Here is a 15918-nt window from a genome sequence, read left to right on the forward strand (position 1 = left end):
CCCCCACTGACCTTTTCTGCCTACTTGCTTCGAAGTTCCCAATTTCTGGAGGTCAACTGCTGCATGAATCACCTATTACCCCAAAAGGTGTCTAGCAATAACTTTCAGCAATTGATATGACACCGTTATTGGATTGATATATTTGTAATGTGCACGTAATTTAAAAAGGAATAAGACCAAACACGACGTATTTCTGACTTTATTTAAGCATTTTACGCAAGGAAATAAATGTCAAAATACGACGGAGACTTAGCATTCTGGCAAAACTCGATATCCTCGCAGCTGATCTTCTCGGAAGTTGATGCAGTATTTTTTCCGAAAACATATATCAAGTTACAATTTATGAGTTATGCTATAAATCTCCATTGTCACAGACGAAGGGATATTTTCTCAGGATATTTGGTTTCTCCCTGCTAGCAATTCGAATTCATCTGCTTATCTCATGAGAACTTCCAAAGATGGACTGAAAATAATTGAAGAAGAAGAAAATCCGGTGGAGAAGCAAGTGTATTTTTTCAAAACGCCTCGGATTGTCCGCTAGCACTTGACAGTAGGAGTGGGGGTAAAGGTGGGGGTACCTGTTGAAAATAAGAAGTTTGATGAAGCCGAGTATCAGATGGGCGTGCTGCTGAAATGGCATTCGGTAGATAAGAATGTATACATCAGACAGAAATCCATCATAGCAGTGTAAATGCCGAGACGACATGCAATCATTTTTTCGCGAGGTGGTGTATCCCCTTAGGATATTTGAAAGAGATGTTAGTTGAATCAACTATAAGCCCAAATTGTTTCCATAAAATTAAAATATTCCATTAATCAGCTAAAGTCCTGTTTGAACCCTTTAAAGGAAATCACAATTACTCGACAAAATCTTGGGTTTCCTGCTGTATAGGCAACCTAGTCAAACATTCCCGCATAAATCGTTTTTTCGTCCATTCCCCTGAAAAATGATAGGTCGAGGTTCCACTGTGTACCTTTTCATTTATGCATTCATCAAGAGAAATAGATGAAGAAACATACGTTTATTATGCTTTGCACAATTCTAGTATTCGAAGTATTCGAAATTCGAGATATTTGAATATTCGAGCAATGATTTAATATTCGAATTCGAGTTCGAGAAAACTGCTATTCGACCCATCTCTAATATAAACTGAAGCTCATGTATTAACATCTTAGTACCTTTACCATTTCGGAGCTCATATTAGCTTTCATTCTAATTAAATTTTAGGTACATACAAATGCTAAAAGTGACTTTAAAAAAACCCAAAATAATATTGGTCACTCACATCTCGGAACATTTTCACTGCCTCCTTTAACTTCCCTAATTTTCTGGAGCACATGGCTAATCTCCTCTTTATATAAATGAGTACATTTGTATCTCTCCCTGAAAAATAAAAACATTGAATGAAAGTTAATTTTTTAGAAATATTTAGCTCCAGCAATCTCAATCCAATAATCAAAATCCCAAATAGCAGGAACAAATTTTAACACCACAAAGTAATTTTCTTGGAATGGCAACCTTTCCATTGTGAGCTTGGTTAGATTAGAAATCTCCAAGTAACTTTAACCATTGTTTAGATTTAATCTAAGTTTCCAATGTTTTGCTATGGGAAAGGTATTTACATAATTATTGCTGACATTTCTGAGTTGGACTTGGACTCCCTTCCTGAGGCAAATAAAGACTTGTCACACAGACCAAGAAGACTAACAGCTATCGCTATTGCCATGGAAACCTACTTTAAGTCTCACCATTAATAATAACAGCCAGGTTAATAGCTCTGACAAAGAGAAAAATACAAATAAATTGTCAATAAATTATTCAAAACACTGCTCAACCAGTACTAAAACTGGACATTCCTGAGAAACCCACCATAATATTAGCTTCTATGCTCAAATATGAATATATATGTATGAATTAGTGTGTAATAACAATCAAGGCAACTTAATTCTGCAAATCAGCCCACAAAGTAGTCCAATAAAGTCATGAACACTTTTACAATGTAGGTCACAGATTATGATACAATTATTTTTCTAGTCCTAGAAAATGGGAAACATGCACAGCAGTACAATCCTCAAATAAGGAAAATGGAGGGATGAAAAAAATTAATTCATTGTGCATAGCAAAGCAAAAGACTTGACACTTAATTCTTTGTTGCTGCAGCTAGTCGGCTAAGCTTCAATGAATCCAAGGGCATTGATTGAAAGGCAGTGCATTATTCATGTTAGCTTATAAATTATGGTTAAAACTTGTAAACATGGCATTTTTTCATTGAGAACCTGCTCTATTCCAGTTTAAAGAGGCATGTACCCAGTATAATCTTTACATCATTCATAAGGGAAAACACAACCCTCGTGAAGCCAATTTATTTTCATTTCAGCAAACAGCTATCATTAACTTATGATGAAATCGCAATGGTTTATCATAGGTGAGGTAATTTCAATGAATTTATATCTGATAAAGAGAACATTGAGGAAGTTCAATAAATCCTCATGGTGCGTTTATTATGGTAAAATCAAACCTATTCTAACGTTTGAAAGGAGTGACGGAGGGGGGTTGGAGGCTGGGAAATTCTTTTTAGCTTACTCAGGCATTTCCAAGGGCCATGAAGCCATTTTTGGCCACAGTATCCATACAATTCTGTCCCTGTAGTAAGCACATTAATCGGTAGAATAAAATAATAAATAAAAAGGGGTGTTATGGAGGGCCAGAGCATAGAGCCAAATGGCCAAAATCGCATATTTTTAAACGCATTTTTTCACGATGTTCTGCCACCTAAAAATTATTTTTTCAATACGCCAGACGAAAGGCATTAAAAAACACCTATAGAAAATGTTTTTTCTTTTTGGCCCTCTCAGAAATATTTTATGAAAACATGCGTTACAAATTTTCAAATCGACGCCATATCTTCGTGTCCCACTTAAAGTTCTTGAAAACAATTGGAAATCTGCTCCATTAAATAAGGTATGCCATTAATAATGCCACTAATAATACTCCATTAAATAATGCCGCAAACCGCATTAAAAAATATGCTTTCTCGACTGAGGTATTTAAAAAAAGAGTGAAAATCGTATTTTCGAACTAGCTGACCCTGGTGGACCTCTAGTGGACTGGAAATGTGGGGAGGTTTGTCCTATTTGATCCCAAATCGCATACCCTAAGTACGGGAAAAATCCCGGCGGGGGGGCCATTCACCCTCTTATCCAGCTATGCCCTTTTGGACAGGTTGCAATGAATCTTTCTACTTTGAACTTAGACGAGTTACCGTATGTCCATACAATATTTTATACAATATATTTGTCAAAAGATTTCTTTTTTTAAATATAAGGCCATTTTGAAGACCCTGTTTTCAAATTTTCTGCAACATTTTTTGAGAATTGTATAAGTTTGTTGTTGCTTAGGGGTAGGAGGGAAATTTTTGGGCCCATGGGCATAACATTATCTAAATATGGAGCTGATTTCACTACATTTCCCTTTCTACCAGCCGTACCAACAATGGATGCGTATTCCCAACTCATTGTCTGTAAAACTGGTAGCACATTGCACTCTTTTTCCATGAATGGCTCTTCCATCCAATAAATCTCCTCAATTTTCGGGGCTAGATGATTTCCAAGTGCTAGATGATGAGTGTTATCAACCCTAATTTGCAAATATCAAATGTATTCATACCATTACTTTTATCCATTTACATTTTTTGCACGTAGACCCATTTGAAAGAATTAACCACACTCACGATGAGCAGCCTCCATCACAGATCCTTGATGCTGTGTTTGCTGAGACTTTCTATAATTTAATTCTGCCACCCTTAATGCTTGACGAAGAATTTTTTCCGCTTCTGATATTGTAGTTGACTCCTCTTCAGCAAGCAGGATATATGCTGGGGCACACTCGGAATTCTTTTCTATTGCTTCATGAGCTGCTTTTATGCGAGCAACGGGATTTCTTTCTCGCCATGCTGTCTGCATAACTGTTTCACAAATAGAAATTGTTACATAGCACAGAGAATTTTCCAAGTACACTCCTTTTAGACTAATCAATGCGTATGAATCCAAAAATATTTTCATCTACCACATCAACCAATGGGGATTAATAATTTCGCATAGTCAGAAACAGAACATGGGTCAGGTTTTTTGAGGCCCATTTTGAAGCATTTTTCCGTAACTTGACAGGAAGGAGATCTTAAGAAGAAGTTAAGGAATAGGATATTATACGCATTCTCAACGAAAACTTTATTTTAGAGCCACCTCCTCCAAAAGGACTTTTTTCTTAGTTCAGTTGATCATATAGATAAAATAGGCAGGATTCAAGTTGTAGAGCAGGTATAATTGACTTCTTTATATTGTTCTCAACAATTACCAGAGAAAAGGGTGAGGACTGGATTTTCGCAAATATATTACAGTGTACTTACTTTCATATTCAGCTTTACCATTATCTCCTTCACAGGTAAAAAATGTTTGATGATCTTGAGCAGAAAGATTCATATCATAATATGTCAGGGGTTCCTTGTTAGTTGCCCAGTAGAACCTCTGATATTCTGCTCCCCGAAATAAATTTAATGGATTCCGCCAAACTTTGCATTCTGAAAGATAAAAATTGAAGGTGATTAAATAACTGACTGTATAAGATCAGATAGGGGTAAATGGAGGGGGTGACTGACATCATATGTTATTTGCACCATGGCAAAAGAGGGGGGGAAGGGTGGTGAGAAACTGGACAAAACCATTTAATGGAATGAAAGACAATGGGAGGACCATGGCCTTCCCACTCCTTCTCACCCCACTCCCCATCCCACCAACATCAAAATTTCCACTTTCAATACTAATAATTCACATGGCATTTTTCAGCAAAATTTACACGATATTTATGGCACACAGAGATAAGTAGGTATTCACTTGTAGTCTTAACCTTATGTTGGTTACTAGGGACAGTCGGATAGGATACCTCAGATCCAAATATCCACGAATAATGCTCTCCACCTTAATGTACTTCGGATCCAAATTCGTCGAACAAATTGAATCTGAAATTTTCAATCAATGCTTTTGTGAATAATAGCAAGAGGGAGTAGAAAGGGTTCCGATCCTCTTTTTCCATATGCCGTTGCACTACGATGCTTGCCCTACTCATGAACATTTTTTTTAAAAGCTCTCGTAGGAGTATTGCAATAGAATTGCAGCTGTGGAAAATTTTAAGGCAAAACACGACAGGCACATAGCATGAATCTTCCCGAGAGATTGGACAACAATCAGGGGAATCTCAGCGCCGTAAGATAATAATCACGGCGTAGATTTCACAAAATTACCCCCGCCTCTCCATCAGCCCACGCCTCTGCCATTTTTTTCCTTTCAGAGAACCCACAGATCATAAATCACTTGCCTCAAAGGAAAATATCAAGTTACACGGGAAAAATCTAAACTAGTTTCATTCCTACCCCGTCTCACCAACTGACCTTGTTCGGTCTCCCAGCTTCAATTCTCCCAGTTTCTAGAGGCCAAATGCCCCTATCTTTTCCATGCTCACATCTGAGGTACCGACGTGACGGCACGATGCTTACGAGTAAGAAACGTAAACAGGAGCATTTTAAAATTACGTCACTAAGGGAGAAACTTCCCTGCCCCCCCACTTGTTTTTGACCTTGGTTTTAAGATGACTGACTCACGCTAAAAACCAAGGCCAAGGCAAGGAAAAGCTTTCTGCTTAAAAAGAAAATACTCTCTCCCTCCGAACAGTACACCCCACGCACCAAAAAAGAACAAACCAGGAAACTTAATCTCACCACCACATTCTTCCCGGGCACTCAAAAAATTAAAAAAATATTAAAAGATCTGTACCCTATCATCAGCAAAAACAAAATCACGGCTGCTCTTCTTCCATCCTGCCCCTCCATTGCCTACAGAAGAGCACCTAACTTAGGTAATATTTTAAAATCCACCCGCCCCCTCCTCCGGCACGCACTGCCCCCACTTTCCTCCCTGACTCCATGAAAACCGCCCCCGTTGCAAGTGCTGCCTTCTGCTACGCCCCAACACCTCACCTGTCATCAATAGATCCTCCTCCACACCGTCTTGTACTTCCTTCAACGTTGTATACAGGCTATTTTGTAATTTCTGCCCCACGTACTACATAGGAGAATGTACCACACCCATATCCATCCGAATGAATAACCATAGGCACTCCTGCAAAACTCCCCCCTTTCATGAACCCATCCCCATTCACACTTCCTCACACAACAGTACCTTCGACCAATGTTTTTCCCTTACCTTCATTGAAGTTTTGCCAGATCCCTGCAATCTATCCTCAAAGAACTCTTCCCTATTCTAAAAAATAATAAGTCGACAGCCAATCTTTTTGCCACACCCACTACTGTCACATTCAGACGACCAGCAAACCTTTCAAATTTATTCCGCTCAACTAACCCCTTACAGAAGTCACCCACTACTCCCAATAATACACCTTCCCCCTGCGGTCGTCCTAGATGTAAGACCTGCCCAATTTTTACCCCTCCTTCTATCCCCAGTCATCTCGTCTCCTACCTACCACCACCTCCTGCGGCCTCCTGTACCTCAAAAAATGTAGTTTACCTTATTCAATGCAAGCACTGTCCCTCCTTTTATATAGGCAAATCCTCAACTCCCCTTAACCTTAGAATTAATAACCACAGAGCATCATGCTCTTCCTCTGACTTTGCATCCTTCCCAGTGGCGAAACATGCGGCCACTCATCAGCGTCAATTCAATGATTGCTACAATGTAGCAGTTTTAGCCTCCCTTCCCCCCACAGACCACCCACTCAAACTTAATTCCATTGAATTAACTTACTATTCAAAGCATTTCTTCCTCCCGGCTTAAACATCAACCGATAATCCCTTAATTGCCTCAGCTCACTCTTTTCCCCCCTCTTTGGACCCTACCTCCCCTCTATTTCCCCTTCCCTCAGCTATCCTTTACCCTTTACCTACAGTCTTTTACCTAACTCCGAGGAAGGTGGTAATGCCAAGCTTGCAGAATACAGGCTTGCAGTGATCCCTTGGGTGAGAAAATTAGATTATCCTTGCTGCCTTTTTTGCATTTAAAATAAACTATTGGTGGATGGTGAGTGGCCCCAAAGTTCAGTACCATAATTACAGTGTATTCTCGTTATTACGAAGTTCGCTTTTCATGTTTCTTTTAGGAATCATCGAAAAAAAACGGTGTTTAATAAACACGATTTAATTACGCAAAAATATATATAGACAGGAAAATTCGTATCAGTTTCTTAGCAGAAGAATGCGGCACGACGTAATCAAGAGTTGATATCTTCCCGATTATAGTAAGTCCAATATACGAACTGAATGCGTTCCAAGGCCTTGTTCCTAAGTTGATAAACCTACAGTCCGGCCGCCGAGAGTGGTCCGATGATAGGAAGAATTTTCTAGGTCGGGGTAGGGGGCAAGGTAAGAAAGGGGAATGCCTACAAAGGGTTCCGCAAAGAAAGGAGCCGGAAGGGATGACGAGCGTGAAGGGCCCAGAGGAAGAATCACTTGTTTCAATGGTGATTCGAAGAAACAGTGTGTCATCGTCCTGCACTCATGTTTCTGTCTCTTTGTTTCAATTTCTATTATATGTTATTATGATTGTGTATATATACATATATATATATATATACACAATCATAATATAATATCATATATACACAATCATCACAATCAATATGATATATATATATCATAAAAAACCCTAGGATGGGCAGTATCAGAACACACAATAAAGAATAGAAACTCACACTCACTAAATAACTAAATTTTCGGTGGCATTACCACCTTCCTCGGAGTTAGGTAAAAGACTGTAGGTAGAGGGTAAAGGATAGCTGAGGGAAGGGGAAATAGAGGGGAGGTAGGGTCCAAAGAGGGGTGGAATTGGGATACACAGAAAGAACTTAATACTCCAATTCCTCCCCATAGTGCCCTTTCCAGGTTTCGACCACCCTCGACCCATGAACCTAAACCTCTCCCAACCGGCCACCCAATTGAAATTTTTATAGATCTGCTGCTTTCAAAAGTCTGCAACCATTCTTTCCTAAAATCTCTTCAGCCCAAACCCAACCTTTCTCAATCGGAGAACATTGCCCTCCGAAAACTCATCCACAATCCTGATATAGTCATAACCTCAGCTGACAAAGGATCCACAGTAGTTCTCCTGAACACCTCTGATTACATTAAGGAAGCTGAAAGACAACTGACTGATACCTCCTCATACACACTCATGCCTCATGACCCTAACCCCACCTTCCAGGAAAATATCAAGTCTTTTCTCAAGGAACATGCCCCACCGGAAGGCCTCTCTTCGTCTGACATCTCCATCCTTTCCCCCCCAAACCCACGTACTCCACATTTTTACATTTTGCCAAAAATACATAAACCCAACCACCCTGGCCGTCCTATTGTCTCATCTTGCAACTCACCCACGGAAAGAATATCCGCTTTCATTGACTATTACCTCCAGCCACTAGTTTTGTCTCTACCATCCCATATCAAAGACACATATAACTTCCTAGACCGTCTCCAATCCACCCAAATTCTTCCTGACACCCAAATTACCATGGCCACCATAGATGTCACTTCTCTCTACACATCAATTCCTCATTCTGAAGGTCTTTCCTCCCTCCGCCACTTCCTTTCCCAACGCCCAACTCCTCATACCCCTAGCACCGACTTCCTCTTAGACCTAACTAATATCGTCCTAACGCACAATTCGTTCTCATTTAATAATAAGCATTATTTACAGATCAAAGGCTGCTCAATGGGTAGTAGATTCAGTCCCTCCTACGCAAACCTCTACCTAGGCCACTTTGAACAAATTTTCCTTTCCCAATATCCATTGAAACCCCTCCTTTGGCTCAGATTTATTGATGACATATTCCTCCTATGGCCACATGGTAATGATTCCCTCGAAAATTTTATTGCTACTCTCAATTCCTCATCCTCTCTTTCTTTCACCTCAACCATTTCTAATTCCCAGATTACCTTCCTTGATGTCAATATCTCTCTTGTCAACAACAAATTTCTCACCTCTGTCCATGTAAAACCCACGAATAAGCAGCAGTACCTTCATTTCAGCAGTTGTCATCCTTCCCACACTAAACGCTCCCTTCCCTATTCCCTTTCCATTCGAGGCCACCATATCTATAATAATCCTGATGCCTTAAATAATTTTCTTCAGAACCTTCACCGTTCCCTCCTCCAGAGAGGCTACCCAGAGTCCCTCCTACGTAAAAAAATTCTCAAACACAAATGCCCCCCAGAACTGTGCAATAGAAGCAAACCACGAGACCTTTCCCTCTGCACCACTTACTTTCCTGGAATACAATCCCTGCAATCTATCCTTAAAGACCTCTTCCCTATTCTAAAAAACAATAAGTCGACGGCCTATCTTTTCGCCAAACCCCCTACTGTCACATTCAGACGACCTGCAAACCTTTTAAATTTATTCCGTTCTACTAACCCCTTACAGAAGTCACCCATTACTCCCAATAGTACACCTTCGCCCTGCGGTCGTCCTAGATGTAAGACCTGCCCAATTTTTACCCCTCCTTCTATCCCCAGTCATCTCGTCTCCTACCTACCACCACCTCCTGCGGCCTCCTGTACCTCAAAAAATGTAGTTTACCTTATTCAATGCAAGCACTGTCCCTCCTTTTATATAGGCAAATCCTCAACTCCCCTTAACCTTAGAATTAATAACCACAGAGCATCATGCTCTTCCTCTGACTTTGCATCCTTCCCAGTGGCGAAACATGCGGCCACTCATCAGCGTCAATTCAATGATTGCTACAATGTTTCAGTTTTAGCCTCCCTTCCCCCCACAGACCACCCACTCAAACTTAATTCTATTGAATTAAGCTACATTTGGCTATTCAAAGCATTTCTTCCTCCCGGTTTAAACATCCACCGCTAATCCCTTAATTGCCTCAACCCACTTCTTTTCCCCCCCTCTTTGGACCCTACCTCCCCTCTATTTCCCCTTCCCTCAGCTATCCTTTACCCTCTACCTACAGTCTTTTACCTAACTCCGAGGAAGGTGGTAATGCCACCGAAAATTTAGTTATTTAGTGAGTGTGAGTTTCTATTCTTTATTGTGTGTTCTGATACTGCCCATCCTGGGGTTTTTTATGATATTTACCTCGCCGAGGAACATTTCGAAGTTATATAAATAATGTAAAGGAACTTCTTCTTGCCCTGGGGTGGGCACACAAAAAAACTTAGAAATTGACAGAAAAACGAAAAATAAAATAAAAGTGAGGAACTTACGGGGAAAGGTTGTTTTTACAAATTTTCGATGGGACGCAGCCCATCTTTCTCAAGTGAGAAGAGGAGGGAAAGTGAGGAAAGGGCATAAGGAAGGGTGCAGGGCAGAGGGCTAAGATGGAGGGAGGAAAAACGGTGGATGGGGATTGGTTGTTCTTTCTAATGGGCGCGGTTGATTCCTGGACCAGAAAACGCACGGAAAGCCCATATGCATGCCTGTTCCAAGTCCTTCAGTTCTAGGGGGGTGGTAGACGGGGGGAGGGAGGCTAATATTCCCACTTTATAGCAATGGTCAAACAGAGCTTTGTGGGAGGAAGCATGAACGGCGACTGGAAGGGAAGCAGAAACAGAAGAAACACTATTGCATGAAGAGCGATGCCCGTTCATTCGGATGCAAAGGGGAGTGGTGGATAAGCGGATATAAAAAGCGGGGCATTTCTGGCACAACAGTATATAACCAATGTTTTTTGTTGTGCAAGAATTTTCCGACACAGAGGGGAGAGGGAAGGCAAGGAATTGATCGGGAAGGGGTTCGGTGATGAGGATGTGACAAGTTTTGCATCTTGCACGGTTGCAGGGCGAGGGCTGGGGTTTAATATAGGTACTTTGTTTGGGCAGTGGTTTGGTTGTTTTTAAGATGCTGGCCAGATTTGGTGGTCTTTTAAAAACGAGTGAAGGGCATCGCGGGAAAAATCTGGAAGTGGCCGTGTTGTCTGAGAGGATGGGGAAAAGGTCTTTTAGGGTCCTACGCAATACGTCCACGCCCGGAAAAAAGGTCGTACAGAGAGAAAGGAACTGCGATGAATTGTCCCCGCCTAGTTTTTTCGGGACATATGATTTTTTTCGGATCTTATTCCAGAGGAGGGGTTCCGGGTAACCCCTTCTCCTGAGAGCATGGTGTAAATTTGAAAGGAATCTATTAAGTGAGTCTGGATTATTACATATTCTGTGACCACGGATGGAAAGAGGAAAAGGGAGGGAGCGTTTTGTATGTGTCGGATGACAGCTATTGTAGTGTAGATATTGCTGTTTGTTTGTGTTTTTAATGTGTACAGATGTGTGAAATTTATTTTTTGTGAGAAAGATGTCCAGATCAAGGAATGTGACATGAGTGGAGGAGGAATATGAAGAGAAATTTACAGATGAAAATGAATTGAGGCAGGAAATGAAAGTGATTAGGGATTCCATGCCATGTGGCCACAAAAGAAAGATATCATCTATGTATCGGACCCAAAGGGTGGGTGTGAGTGGGTATTCGGAGAGAAAAGACTGTTCTAGGCGGCCAAGAAAAAGGTTTGCATAGGACGGACTGAACCGGCTCCCCATAGCGCACCCCCTAGACTGTGTGTAGTGATTGTTATTGAACGAGAATGAATTGTGTTTCAATATTATCTCGGAGAGGTCGACGAGAAACTTTGTGCTCGGAATCTGTGGAGTGGAGCGCTGCTCAAGGAAGTGTTCTAGAGCGGAGAGACCTTCTGTGTGCGGTATGGAGGTGTAAAGAGATGTGACGTCGATGGTCGCCATTATGACGTCTTTGTCTCCAGGAAGGGTGGTCGAGTGAAGGCGTTGGAGGAAGTGATACGTGTCTTTAATGTATGAGGGAAGAGAGTGCACTATGGGTTGGAGGTAATGGTCAACAAAAGCGGAAATTCGTTCTGTGAGAGATTGAATGGAAGAAACTATCGGACGGCCGGGATTATTAACTTTGTGTATTTTAGGTAGTATGTAAAAATGAGGGCTTCGGGGGTTGGAAGGTGATAGTAATGCGATGTCTTGGGTTGTTAGTCCTTCATGTGGTCCGTTTTCCTCGAGGAAAGAAAGAATCTTCTCTCGGTATTGGGGATTGGGATCAGCAGGGATGGGTTGGTACGCCGAAGCGTCGGACAATTGCCTAAGCGCCTCGTTGTTGTAGTCAGCCGCATTCATCACGACCACCGTAGACCCTTTGTCTGACGGAGTGATGACAATGTCCGGGTTACGGATGAGGGAATTTAATGCCAACTTTTCTGTTCGCGAAAGATTGTCCCTAGGTTTAATTGATTTAATGAAAGATCTGTCCGAAAATTTAGAGAGGAGGAGATTACTGAAAATTTCAATAGGATGATTGGAGGGAAGAGGTTTGGGTTCGTGCGAAGAAGGAGGCTTAAATCTTGTCAGTGCACTATGGACGGTAGAAGAATGTTGGGTGGGGTTAGGATGGGTCTCCCAGAAGAATTTCCACTTAAGTTTACGGCAGAACTGGAGTGTATCTTTCAGAATGTGAATGGGGTTTACTTTCGGCGTGGGGCAGAAAGAAAGCCCTTTGTGGAGGAGAGAGAGCTGGTCAGGAGAAAGGGGGGTGGAAGAAAGGTTGACTACACTCTCTTCCTGGGGTTCCTCCGTGGTAGCAGAGGCTGGCTCATCGGTAGGCCCTGGGCGTGAATCGCACATATGGACTCGCTTGTGGACCTTGGCGTGGGGTGGCTGTGGGGGAGGAATGTTGTAAATCACTGATAGGTCAGGTTTGAAGCTGTGAAGAGGAGGAGGCGGGGGCGGAGGGTTCACCAGATGTACGGGTAAAGAGATGCCTAGGCGGAAGAAGGATAGGATAAGCGAGGAAAGCTTCTTATGAGACCTTTGGCGTCGGATAGAAAGAGAGCGTTGTGAGGCAAGCAAAATTCGATTAACCGAAGCCAGAGAGTTCGGCATGTATTGACTAATAACTTTAATAAGGGATGCAATATGTGAATAGTATTTGGTGCAAGTTTTTTTGTGTGCCCACCCCAGGGCAAGAAGAAGTTCCTTTACATTATTTATATATATATATATATATATATATAAAATATATATATAAATAGTTCAAGTTAATGCCGTTACACACAGAGACACAAAAAAGAAACACTCACATTGAAAATTATATCACACTCAATATTATAACTCTCTGCTCTCTCTCATAAAATTAATTTCACTCTGTTCTCCTCACCTTCTTAAGGAAGTTAACACGATTCTAGTTTCGGCGCACCTCTTCCTCGAGAAGAAACGCGAGAATTCACTGCACAAACTCTCTTCCCCATGCATTTCACATTTCCGAGATGGCCTTTCCCTCCCCCTGCGTCTCTCACCCCACGCACAAGCCCCCCCTCCTCTCATAGGCGTCAAACCAGACCTGGCCACACTTTTTAAACTCCCCCCTCCACCCCCACCTCCGCCGCGACCCATAGCAGCCCCGGAGCGCTCAACCCGGCCTCCTCGGCGCGATCCTATGCCAATTGACCCTAACGACCAGGACCCAGTGGAACCCACCGACCAGCAAGTGGTAAACCTTTCTTCCGCTAAGCTCAGCCCCGCCGAGGTTTCTGTCCTCAACCGCGGACTCTCTTTCTCCCCAACGCCTAGGATTAACCCCACCACTCTTCTCACGGACATTTTGCATTTTTGCCGAAACCTTCGGTGGAAGGTTTTCTGGAATTCCCACACAAGACAACAGGCGCCGGAAGGTATTCACAATGCCCTCCTCAAATTCCGCTCCCCTTCCTCTCACCAGCCCAAACCTCTTCCTCCCCACCACCCGCTTGAAATTTTTATCAACTGTCTCCTCTCTAGGGCTTCGAGTGAATCTTTCCTACGCTCTCTCCACCCGCCGCCAAACCTTTCCCCCTCGGAGTCCGCCGCCATCAGAAAACTCCAAAAAAACCCCAACATAGTGATTACCTCGGCCGACAAAGGCTCCACTGTCGTTGTACTTGACACCAGCGACTACATATCAGAGTGCAACCGACTACTAGGAGACCCTTCCTCCTACTCCCCTCTCTCATCAGATCCTACCTCTGATTTTCACACAGAATTGAATGCCCTACTAAAAACAAAAGCTCCCTCCGAGGGCCTAAGCCAGTCAGACATTTCCCTTCTCTCACCAGATCACCCCACTTCACCATCTTTCTACATCCTTCCAAAAATTCATAAAGCTAATATCCCAGGCCGCCCCATTGTTTCCTCTCGAAACTCTCCTACGGAGCGCATATCGGCCTTCGTTGATTTCTATCTCCAACCCTTCGTTCAGTCCCTTCCATCATACATCAAAGATTCTCATGACTTCCTTTCTAAACTCAATTCCATTTCCCTCCCCCCCAATCAGCCCATTATCATGGCTACTATTGATGTAACCTCACTTTACACTTCAATCCCTCATTCTGAGGGACTCGCTGCTCTCCGCCACTATCTTTCATTACGACCCACTCCTCAAAACCCTAGCACTGACTTTTTTCTTGATCTTTCCCATTTCATTCTCACCCACAATGCCTTCTCTTTTAACAATAACTACTATCTGCAAATATCCGGCTGCGCCATGGGAAGTAGGTTTAGCCCTTCTTATGCAAATCTTTTCCTTGGCCTGTTTGAAGAAAATTTCCTCACTAATTACCCTCTAAAACCTCTTCTTTGGCTCAGATACATTGATGACATTTTCATTCTCTGGCCTCATGACATCGACTTTCTCAATACCTTTGTTTCTTCACTTAACGCTTCTGCCTCAGTCTCTTTCACCTCTTCCATCTCCAAAACCAATATCAACTTCTTAGATGTGGACATACACCTTTCAGATAATAACAAATTCAAAACATCGGTTCACATCAAAGCTACTAACAAACAACAATACCTTCACTACAGCAGTTGCCATCCACCACACACCAAACGTTCCATCCCTTATTCCCTCTCTGTCCGGGGACACAGAATCTGTAATAACCCCGAAGACCTTCAAAAATTCCCATCCAAACTCCACACCTCTCTTCTTCACCGCGGCTACCCCGAAAAACTCTTGATGAACAAAATAAGAAAAAAACCGGCTATTCACAATAAACCCCGCGCAGACGAACATTACTCTCCTTCTCTGCTCACAACCTACTTCCCTGGTGCTCATTTGCTACAAAACATATTGAAGGACCTGTACCCCATCCTTTCCAAACACAAGTCCACCTCTCAGATTTTCCCGTCCACTCCTCGGATAACATTTAAGAGACCACCGAATTTAAACACCATATTTAAAGCCACCCGCCCTCTCCAAAAGTCGCAGTCAGTCACTATCTCCACACCCTCACCTTGCAATCGTCCCAGGTGTAAAACCTGCAAGATATTCTCTCCACCCCCTGTCTCTTTTCTCCCCAAGCTTAAATGCCTACCGATTTTCCCCTCCACTACTTGTACTTCCACCAACATCATTTACCTTCTTCACTGTAATTTCTGCCCTGCTTTCTATATTGGCCAATGCACTACCCCTCTCAATCTCAGAATTAACAATCATCGGGCCTCCTGTTGTCCATCTTCCCCCCACTCCTCTCTACCAGTTCCTACACATTGTCTTTCACATGATTCCATTTTCAATCAATGCTACAAAGTATCCATTATTGCCTCCCTCCCTCCCACCGACTCCGCCCTCAACCTCCACACCCTCGAATTGGCGTGCATTTGGCACTTTCAAGCCAATAGCATTCCGGGCCTGAACGTCGCATCCTAACCCCTATTCCTAACTCCCCCCCCCCCATACACCTCTCCCCTTACCCCTCTTTTCCCTTTTCCAACCCTCTCCTTTCCTCACCATTCATTCTACAGCTGACGAAGAAGCCTGAAGTGCTTCGATAGCTTCACAGGTTTATTTATTCAATGT

The 15918-nt window shown here is 42.5% G+C and overlaps 1 protein-coding gene across 6 annotated transcripts in view; it reads right to left on the reverse strand.

Moving 5' to 3' along the window:
• LOC124171866 (protein ST7 homolog) overlaps positions 1-15918 on the reverse strand; it is a 176950-nt gene that overhangs the window by 115662 nt on the left and 45370 nt on the right. For all 6 annotated transcript variants that reach the window (XR_006867992.1, XM_046551225.1, XM_046551228.1 and 3 more), the window contains exons 4-6: positions 4407-4577; positions 3732-3965; positions 1287-1384 (exon numbers count right to left, since the gene is read on the reverse strand). Coding sequence is in view for 5 of the 6 variants with exons in the window: in XM_046551225.1 (XP_046407181.1) it covers positions 1287-1384; positions 3732-3965; positions 4407-4577 (503 nt within the window). In the remaining variant the exon portion in view is untranslated. The remainder of the gene's footprint in view (positions 1-1286; positions 1385-3731; positions 3966-4406; positions 4578-15918) is intronic.

Source organism: Ischnura elegans, chromosome X (assembly GCF_921293095.1).
Source record: "Ischnura elegans chromosome X, ioIscEleg1.1, whole genome shotgun sequence".
Taxonomy (NCBI): domain Eukaryota; kingdom Metazoa; phylum Arthropoda; class Insecta; order Odonata; family Coenagrionidae; genus Ischnura; species Ischnura elegans.